Below are 11,418 nucleotides of genomic sequence, written 5' to 3' on the forward strand. Positions count from 1 at the left end.
CTTTTCTCTTTTCCCTGCTTCACACATAACTGCATGGCCTGAAAGACCAGCCATCAAGAGAACTTCCCCATCACAACCACCACTGTCTGGTGCTTCACTATTGGGATGCACCAGGATTTATTCAGTCTCTCTTTGACTGAGGTTGGGTGTACTCCAGTCATTGTGGTGTTACAAATAATAATTCTGCAAGAAATAGCTTTGTACTTACAAAAGAACTGTTTTTAATGTTTATGTTCACTTGGAATAATGAGTTTTGTGAAGAAAAATTCTAGGTGCAATAAAATTAGTCCAATATTTCATTTCTAGTCTTCATATATCTCTTATTGGAATAAAATCAAACTCAGACATCTCATCTAAATGGATGGATTGGTTTATATTAACTTAAATTGGGGTATTACCTTATTCATTCAGACTGGTGCTGGAATCCTTGGAAATTCTTTACTCCTTTGCTTTTATAATTTCATTTTTCTCACTGCACAGAACTTGAGACCCATAGACCTGATTCTCAACCAGCTGGTCTTAGCTAACAACTTGGTTATTCTCTCTAAAGGAATCCCTCAGACAATGGCAGCTTTTGGATTGAAACCTTTCCTGGATGAGGCTGGATGTAAAGTTATCTTCTATTTACACAGAGTGGCCAGAGGGGTGACTCTCAGCACCACCTGCCTCCTCAGTGGCTTTCAGGCCACAAAACTTTGCCTAAGGACCTATGGGTGGAAGAAACTCCAACTTATATCCCCAAAGAGCATTGTTTTCTGCTGTTTCCTCTGCTGGGTCTTGCATTTTGTGGTAAATATTGCTATTGTAAGGGATGTAACTGGACCAACAAATAACAAAAACATGAGCATGGAAAAAATGTACAGATATTGTTCCTCACCCATTTTAGGGAGACTGGTATTCTCAGTAAGTGCAGTAGTTTACTTCTTTACTGATGTTATGTTTTGGGGCCTCATGGTCTGGACTAGCAGCTTCATGGTCCTTTTTCTGTACAGACACAAGCAGCGGGTCCAACACATTCACAGCAGCAGGCTCTCACCCAGAGCTAATTATGAAACTAGAGCCACATGCATTATCTTGATCCTGGTGAGCATGTTTGTCTCCTTTCATGCTCTATCTGGCAGTTTATCATTTTGGATAACCCAGATTCAAAACCCAATCCCTTGGCTGATAAATATCTCTTCCCTGGTGTCTCTGGGCTTCCCAACATTCAGCCCCTTTGTGTTCATTTTTAGTGATACCCGAGTCTCACAGTTCTGCTATGCCTGCTAGACAAGGAAGACAAATGCTCCAAATATGGTTCTGGGACAAATGTTTCCTGCAGAACATTTTATCATTTATTTTATCACATTTTCTCCCAATATTTGTAGTTTCATATATTATACCATGTAATGTCCAAGGATTTGGGATGTAGTATTGAATAAAAATGATAGTAACATGGCCTCATATTTGTTTATTGCAATGTCAAAAAATAAACATGGTGTAGATAATTACCCAAATGTATGGTGGTTCTTCAAAAACTTAAACATATAATTGTCATATAATTTAGCAATACCTTTTCTGTGTATATATTCAGGAGAAATCAATGCAGGGACTTAAACAGATATCTTTACACCCATGTTCATAGCAGCATCATTCACAATAACCAAGAAGTAGAAACCCCTCAAATGTTCACAGATGGATGAATGGATACACAAAAGGTAGTAGAGTCCTACAATGGGATATTACTCAGTATTAAAAAGGAATAAAATTGTGACTGACACATACAAAAACGTGGATGAACCTTGAAGACACTATACCAAGGAAAATATGCCAGTCACAAAAGGACAAATATTGTATGGCGCTACTTCTATGAGGTACCTAGACGAGTCAGACTCATAGAGACAGAAAGGAGAATATCAGGGGCTGGGCTGAGGGGAAATGGGGAGTTGGAATTTAGTGGTGGAGAGTTTAGCTGGGGAAGATGAAAACGTTCTGGAGACGGATGGTGGTGTTGGTTGTGGAACAACATGAATGTACTTCCCACTACTAACCTGTATACTTAAGAGTGGATAAAATAGTAAATTTTATGTTGTGGGGTGTGTGTGTGTGTGTGTGTGTCTGTGTGTGTGTGTGTGTGTGTGTGTGTGTGTGTGTGTTTGGTGGCTGGCCAGTACAAAGACCGAACCCTGGACTTTGTTGTTATCAGCACCAGTTTCCAACCAACTGAGCTAAGCAGCCAGTCCCTGTTGTGTGTTTTTCATCACAACTAAAAAGAGAGATAGTGCTGAAGACACTAAAAAGATGATACAAAGGCTACATGAAAATCCACCAAGTTGGCCAAGCCACAGCCTTAAGAAAAATCCACACTTTTTCTCTCTCACCCACCAGTCAAGACGAATCAGCTTCTCCTATGTATTCTGCCTTCTTAGCAATGTTCACGTTTGCTGCCTCCTCTCTATTTCCATGGACCCTGCCTCAACTTGGTTTCTTCACTCTTTGCCGTATGATTTGCACTATCCTCCTCCCTAGCCCATATTTTCAGTCTGCAGTTTCTGCTTAGACACTTTGTCTTCCACGTTAATAGTGGAGTCGGTTCTCTGTATCCACGGATTCTGCATTCCTGGACTCAATCAGGGATCAAAAATATTCGGAAAAACACAATAATAAAAAATAACATTACAACAATAAAAAGTAATACAAACATTAAAAGTACAGAATAAAAACTATTTACATAGCATTTACATTGTATTAAGAATTATAAGTGATCTAGAAGTGATTTAAAGCATAGGGAAGGATGTACATAGGTTATACCAAATACTATGACATTTTATGTAAGGACCTTAGGCATCAGGAATTTTGGTATCCTGGAACCAATTCCCTGTGACTGAGAGACCTCTGTATTGGCTGCTCTCCACAAGCCACTCCAATCTATTCTTTGTCCATTTCCACCTTCTCTGTGCCCTGGAGGCGGACTCTGTGGACTTCAACACCAACATCTTTTCTCTGGTACCTGGTTGAGTTCAGTTCATAGGAGACACTGTCAGCAGATCAGAATGTGGGAGGAGAGCAGGCCAGGAAATTTAATCCCTTATGTATGTCCTTCCAGGCTGTGGTTTGTCAGGGACTGTGTTACTATACTCATGGCATCGGTTCCAGTTAGGCACCTCCCATCCCTTCGCTAGAGCTCTCTCCTCCCCTTGACCCTTCAGTCACAGGGGTGGTGCTGTGGATTGAATTTTCCCCACAAACCCAGCGAAGCTTGATCCCCATTTTAACAGTGTTAAGAAGGTGGGAAAGCAGACCATGGCACTTTTGAAAGATGGGACTTTTAAGAGATGATTGGATCATGAGGACTATGCTGTCGTATCTATCACCTAGCTCTAACCTTCCTCTGCACAGAACCTTCCATGGCTTCCCACTGTTCCCAGGGTAAAGACTGCATTTCTCAGCCTGAAAATTCAACAGCCTTCATTATCTAGCCCCTGATAATGGATTCTCTGTTCAGACTCATCTCCAGCGACAAAACCCCCACAAGACCCTTTCCCCGCAGCTAAGCTGAATATCTGGTACTTTCTGAATAAACCAACATTCTCTTAATCACCTGTGTCTTAGCTCATGCTCTTCCTTGTATCTCAAGCACTCGTCTCTGCTTAATCATTGAGTGAGCTCCTGCTCATTCCTCACAGCTCTGCTCAGTGGCTTCCTCCTCCTGGACACACTCCCTGACTCCCTGGCTGGGTCAAATCCTGTACCTGGAGCTACTAGAGTGACCTGTGCTACTTCCGTCTTGACACCTATCTTATTATATTGTGATTGTCTGAACATAAATTTCCCCCAAATGCTTGACCATGCAAAACTTATCTTCCTTTTTTAAGTGTTGCTGTAAAAATAGCACATGCACATGTTAACCCAAACTTAAAGGATACAAGGTATATAACATAAAAAGTGAACATTTCATCCTTTCATTCTTTTTAACTCTTTATCTCCACAACTTCCCAGTTTTGTTGCATGTGAAAATTAGCACCCATATGAATCTTTATACCTCTCTGCAAACCTTTCTTTTCAGTGTTGTCCTCCATAGCATTACTTTTTTATCTTTATGAAGGTATAATTTATATATAAAAACTGCACACATTTAATGTATTCATTTTGATGAGTTTGAATATGTGTACACTCTCCTGATATCACAGCAACCAAGGTACTAAACATTTTCATCACCTCCATACATTATTTTAAAAGCAATGGTGGTTAAAGTTTTTTTCCATCGTAAGGATAACCCATGTCTGTTGTACCTAGAAGGGCTTCTGTATTTTGTTACCATCATCTATTCGTTCTGTCCTGAGCCAGCAGCACATACATACGGTGAAGCTCATTCTTTCTACATTGCTCTTCATTTTTAATATTTTATGGAGGCTCCATATATATTTTATAATAAGTTTATCTAACACAGTAAAAAAATTCACTTGGGGTATGCATTATAATTATAGCTAAATAGTGATGGGAGAGTATAGGAGTGTGATAGGGTAATGGTGAGATACCCATGGAGCAGGAATGCTCAGGATGATGGCATGGAGAGAAGAGAGGAGAACACATCCTCAGCAGCCATGTCACTGACACTGGGACTAATGCAGGAGGAATTTTTCCTTGCAGCAAAAAGGTAGGCAGTGGAACCACACCAACTCCCATCCTCACCACAGAGGCTGGCATTTCTTCTGGCAAGACAAGTGTTGAGGCAAGTGTGAGGAGCAGCCTAGAGTACACACACTCCATTTCTCTTGGACAGAACCAAACACTATGCACTATGCACCCCCACCCTGGTGACCCAAGCTGACACAGGACAGTGTCATTTTGAAACCAGAGCCACTGTCTCTGAATGAACCCTGTACTGGGGCCAGTAGCCATGGTGCTTCTCAGACTTAAGGCTCTGCCCTCATACCAGTGCACTCACACAAGAGGCTATAATTCCCTCACATTGAAGTATGGGCTAACAGTGTCTGTGGTTCTAGTTCTGCACTCTTGGAAGCCAATCCTAGTCCTGCTGAACTAGCACATCTCCATCTCCTTGGCCAGAGATCAGACAGTCAGACCCTCCTCAGGCAGACCATCAACCATTCGTACCACTAACCTCCAGCCCCCCAGCTGATCTGTGTGTGCCTGAGCCCCCAACTCAAAAAAAACAGTTTACATGTTTCTACCCTAACAAATATACCTTCAGGCCAGTGGAAATAAATTGCATCCCTGCCCTCCTGGAGAAGCAGCCAGGTGGTTTGTCCTTAACCTGTCTAGCAGCCTTGCCAATAGTCCCAGTACTTGCTGGTTGATCCCCGCTCACTGCAGGCTTCCTGGAGGCCTCACCCACTGAAGAGCAGCTGGTCAGACCCCCTTGCTGTATGATTGCCTAACAGCCCTGCTCACCACCCAAGAAGTGGCTAGATGGGCCCCCTGACTATAGCCATACCTAGTGGCTTTGCCCAAGCTCGGAGAGGTGGCTTGGTCATGCTGCCCTCGGCATAACAGCTCCTAAACTGCAAAGGAAAGCATGAACTCATATCAGGCACAGTGGAAGGGCCACTGGCAGACCCACACTCAACCAGCTAGGCCAAAGCACACCCATGACCCTAGCTCAGAGAAACAGCTCAGCTGTCATACCCCTGGAAAGCATGTCCACAAGTCCTTAAGCCAGTGCATGCATGTGCATCTGAGTGAGAAACAGCTTGGCTGATGTGCCCCTGGTGGACTATGTCCTGGTCATAAAAGCAGTATCGTAAGCCTGCCACTGGCAAACCAGTCCTGGAGACCATGATACATCATATGCCCACAACCCCAATCTGAGAATCAATCCAGCAGCCACATCCCCAGTGATCCAGCTCCTGAGATGATTGACCAAATGGTGCAGGTGACCCCCAGCATGTGAGTTAACCCAGAGAACCTTCACTCAGCAAAGTTGTGCCACTGACACAACAAACATCACAAGAATTGGCTGTTGAGTCACTCATAGACATATAATTCAGAAAGTGAATTATAGCTAAACAAAACTAAATAGAGTCTACATTGCTGCATCCTTCCTGAATGAAGCCATTGCACTCTACCCAATAGATACCCTAGGACACCTTTGCAGGTGAAATTCTTTCCCCATGCAAGCCACTCCACAAAATTCAGAGATTATTTTTCCACCAGATGCACAGATATCAACACAGGGAAACAAGAAACATGAAAAACAATGTAACATGAAATTACCAGAAAAACAAAATAATGCTCCAGTAACATCCAAAGAATTGGAAATTTCTGACTTGATAGAAAAGATTCAAATTTGTTATCTAAGAAAGCTCGCTGAGATACAAGAGAATACAAACAGTTCAACAAACACAGAAAAAATAATTCTCAATCGGAATGAAAAAATTCAACAAAGAGGAGATAAATACCTTTTAAAAAAAAAACAGAAATCTAGGAATTGAAGATTTACTAAACAAAATAAAAAATACACCTGACAGTCTCAACAACAAACTAGATCAAGCAGAAGAAAGAATTTCTGATCTTGAAGATAGCAGTTTTGAAATAACAAAGTAGGAGAAATAAATAAAAAAGTAAAATAAAAAAGAATGAACAAGGCTCACAAGATCTATGGGATTAGTATCTATCTATTAGTATCAGTATTAAGTGAACAAATATTTGAATTACAGGCACTCCAGAAGGAGAAGAAAACAAAACAGATATGGAAAACCAATTTAAATAATAGCTGGAAACTTTCCTAGTCTTTGGAAAGATGCAAACACCCAAACCCAAGAAGCTCGAAGGCCTCCAAATAGATTTAACCCAAATAGGTCATCTCCAAGATACACTGCAGTCAAAATATCCAAAGTTAAATTCAAAGAGAGAATTGTTAAAACAGCAACAGAAAATCGTCAAGTCATTTACGAGGGACTCCCCTTTCTGAGGCTTCTCAGCAGAAACCCTACAGCTCAGTAGAACGTGGGATGATGTATTCAAAGTACAGAAAGGAAAAAACTGCCAGCCAAGAATATTAAAACCAGCAAAGCTATCCTTCATCAATGAAGGAGAAATAGTCTTTCTTGGTCAAGCAAAAATTAAAAGAATTCACCACCACCAGACCAGCCTTGCAGGAAATGGTTAGGGGAGACCTACATCAAGAAGAAAAGGAATGATAAAAACCATCATGAAAATACCTGAAAACATAAAACTTACCAATAAAGTATATACACAAATTAGAAGGAGAAAGGAATCAAGTATTATCAGTCCAGAAAACCACCAAACCACAAGATTAAATAATAAGAGAGAAAGAAAGGAACAAAGGATGGACAAAATAATCAGAAAATAACCAAAAAATGACAGGAGTAAGACCTCACATAACAATAATAATCTTGAGTGGGAACAGATTAAATATCCCAATTAAAAGACACAGATTGGCTGACTGGATTTAAAAAAAAAAAAAAACCCATTTATATCCTTCCTACAAGAAACACATCTTACCTATAAAGACACACATAGACTGAAAGTGAAGGGATGAAAAAAGATATTCCATGCAAATGGAAAACAAAAGTGAGCAGGAGTAGCTATAATTATACCAGATAAAATGGGCTTTAAGTCAAAATCTGTACTAAGAAACAAAGAAGGGCAATATATATCATGATAAAAGGATCAATACAGCAAGAGGATATAACAATTATATATACATAATTATATATAATTGTTTGTATGTATGTATGTATATGTGTGTGTGTATATATATATACATATATATATAGTTCTTGCAACACGGGAGCACGCAGATATATAAAACAAATATTATTGGATCAAAGGGGAGAGATAGACACTATAGTGGAATCAACTATGTTCCCCCAAAATTCACTGAGGCTTGAATTGTCTCCCAAGTTTTATGTATTAGAAACTTGGCCCCCACTTGAGTGTTAAGAGGGTGGGAAATCTTATTACAGTGATTGAAAGGTGGAGACTTGAAGAGGTGATTGGATTGTAGGACTTTGCAGTAGTGAATGGATTAAAAATGGTGGTCAGCGCATGGTTGTGAGGGCTTTAAAAGAAGAGGACAGTCTGTCTTTCTCTCTCTCTGCTTCCACCATCTTGCAATGTAAGACCCCTGGGTCACTGTCACCACTACCAGATGGATTTTGGACTTCCCAGCCTCCAAAACTGTAAGCAATAAATTTATTTTTCTTTATAAATCACCTAGTTTCAAGTATTTTGTTATAAGCAACAAAAATGGACTAATAGAGACACCAACACACCAATAGTTAGGGATTTTAACATCCACTTTCAGCACTGAACAGATCATTGAGACAGAAAATCAATAAGGAAACATCAAATGTAAATGGCACTGTAGATCAGATGGCACCACAGACCAGATGGATCTAACAGATATATACAGAGCATTCTTTTTTTTTTTTGGCAGTTGAACAGTAAGAGGATTCAAACCTTTCATGTTGGTATTATGAGGCTGTGCTCTAACCAACTGAGTTAACCCACCAGCCCCAGAGCTTTGAATCCAACATCCGCAGAGTACACATTCTTTTCATCACCACACAGAAAATTCTCTAGGATTGAACACATGTTAAGCCACATAATAATTCTCAACACATTCAAAAATTCAAAATCATATCAACTGTTTTTATGAACATAATGAAATAAAACTGGAAATCAATTAACAAGAGGAACATACAAAACTACACAAATACAAATAAATTAAACAACATGCTCTTGAATGACCAATGGATTTTACAAAAGATTAAGAAGGATATAAAGAAATTTCTTAAAAATAATGAAGACAGAAACACAACATACCAAGACACTGTGGGATACAGCCAAGATAGTATTAAGAGGAAAGTTTATAGCAATAAAAACCTCCTTAAAAAATAGAAAGATTTTAAGTAAACAGCCTAACAATGCACTTCAATAAACTAGAAAAGCAAGAACAAACTAAACCCAAAATAAGTAGAAGTAAAGAAATACTAAAAAATAAGAGCAAAAATAAGTAAAATTGAGACAGGGATGTTTTTGTCATTATTTCATTGCATAGGTTTTTATACCTTTTCTCCTCCCCTTCCAAAACATCCATGATTCAGATGTTTTTGTGCTTATGTTTGTCTGCTATTCTGTGTTAGATTTTCTTCATGGTGGGAGGAGGGGGTTCCTTTTTCTTTTTCTTTTTGGTCTTCTGTGTTGTTACAGAAAGTTCATCTTAAGATTAGAAATTCTTTCTTCTGCTTGCTGTAACCTGCTGCTTAAGTTCTCAGTTGTTTTGTTTATTCCACGTTCAGTTCCAGGAGTTCTGCTACAGTTTTTTTTAAAGATATTAATCCCTTTAAATTTTCTCCTTCATATCCTGGATACTTGTTCTCATTTCATTGTGTCATCTAACTGAGTCTTCTTGTATCTCATTGAATTTCCTTAAGATTATTGCTCAGAATTTCTTTTCAGTCATTTCAGGGCTTTCTTTCTCTATTGGGTCTGATACTGGAGAATTACTGTATTCCTTTGATGATGTTATATTTTCTTTTTTTCATATTTCTAGTATCTTTACATTGATGTCTGGCATTCTTGTAGAGCAGTTCTTCTTCTATTATTCTGGAGTGTGTTTTGCCAGAGACCAGCTCTGCAGGATTCGTTGGACTTGAATAGGTGGTGTGGATTTGGTGACAAGGAAGAGACGGACCACAGATGTCTAGTGAAAGTGTGGACAACGACCACTAAAATCTTGCTTTATTTATATTTTTTACTTAACCTTTTACATGATGATTTACCTTTTAATCAAAACATTTATTATTTCATCTCTATAGAAAAAGAAAAAACAGAATATTCCAAAGCACTCATGCTGTGATAAAAGCACCCACTCATGCATCAATAGTTCACCCCAAAGCCTGTGGCTTGTGGCCAGGAAACTACACAATAGCAGCATGCTTGGCTTTAAAGAGCGTCAACTTTTAATTTAAACTATAATTCTTAACCTTCTTAGCTTACTATTTAACCCTTTTTAAATCTTATTTATACTTACTACACTTAATTTTAATAACATTGATTAGTTATGGTTAACAATTTAATATTGCTTATACTCTATATTCATCATTTTATTTTATAATCAAAATCACAATGTTTATACTTTTATTTCCCTGCCAATAGACTCTGGGAACAGCACAGGGGACAAAATGAAAAGTTAAATGATCCTACTCAAGCTAACTAACAAAAATGCTCTATATCATTCTTATTATTACTAGGGAAACAACATGTTCTTGGTAAATCAAGTGAAACTGTGGGAGTGGGGAGAAACAAAGAAATCTGCAACTGGTTGATGATCAATTAGTTATAAACATTACTGCACCCAGACCCCCCGTCTCCCTGGGGGAATGTAGATAGAAATCTAACATACCTTCATTCCACACATACAAGAGCATGACCACAGCCACAATGGGTTAATGCACATATCACTAACAAGGAAGATTAATAACAAAATTAAATGGAGGCAACCCATACTGGGAACATGTATGAAAAACACCTTTAGTACTGACAATGCCTTATTAAATAAACAAATTAATTTTGATGTATTATTAACATGTCCTTTGAGAAACTCCAGGGAATTTCCCAAAGCCATCCTAAGCCAAAAGGTTAGGCTGCTTAATCCTGGGAAGCCTTGTCAATCAACCAAAGGCGAACAACCAAGAACTTCCACAGAGCCATGCCACACACATGGGACCCGCTTATAGCCTGCAGAACAAAGGGTATCACTCCTCAGCCTCCCATGCTGTTCCCTATAGCAGGATGGCTCACGGCAGTGTTTGAGGAGAGACACTTTCTCCTGTAGATGTGTTTTATAGTGACCATTGAGTAGGGTGTTTTAGTATTGATTCCAGGTTGATAGTGTACTAGTAGTGTAGTCTCCATGTGGGTAGTTTGGCTACATAGTAGGACACGTAGTGATTCCTTGATGGGGTTACTGACACTGTATTTTTTCATTGAGGGCTTAGGCAAGCTCTTGAGTTCTTGGGAGAAGCTCCTGGGTGCCTTGTTGCTCTTTGGCTGGGGTGGGTTACCCTGGGTAGGGCTGCTGGAACATCAGTTAGTGTCCCATGACCCTGGTGGGTGCACTAGGGTACACTGGAGCTCCAGTTTGAATGGGCAACCCTGGGTGGGGTTTCTCTTTCCTCTTTTCTAGAGGCAGAGGTTCCCCCTGGGTCCTTTCTTCTTCCAGTTGGCAAATGGGTTGGTGGTGGTTGGGAATTTTCTTCCTTACTCTATTTAGGTAAACTGGTTTCTGCATTCTTGGGTAGTTCCATGTGTGTCTCTCCCTAGATCAAGGCAGTTGCATGGGCTGTGCATGAACCTCTCATCCCCAGGTTTACTACTGCATGTGGAAATGTAGGTTGGGCCACTGGCATAGGTCTGTGCTCTCTCACTTATTTCTCTGGGCTCTGC

General features: G+C 39.6%; 1 protein-coding gene across 1 annotated transcript; it reads left to right on the plus strand.

The window, feature by feature from the left end:
* The first annotated feature begins 357 nt into the window (after positions 1-357).
* Positions 358-1,389, plus strand: LOC134372390 (vomeronasal type-1 receptor 1-like). Its single transcript, XM_063089909.1, is given in 1 exon segment — positions 358-1,389. A coding segment is annotated over 1 exon segment (1,032 nt).
* Positions 1,390-11,418: the final 10,029 nt, after the last annotated feature.

Source organism: Cynocephalus volans, chromosome 3 (genome assembly GCF_027409185.1).
Source record: "Cynocephalus volans isolate mCynVol1 chromosome 3, mCynVol1.pri, whole genome shotgun sequence".
Lineage (NCBI taxonomy): Eukaryota > Metazoa > Chordata > Mammalia > Dermoptera > Cynocephalidae > Cynocephalus > Cynocephalus volans.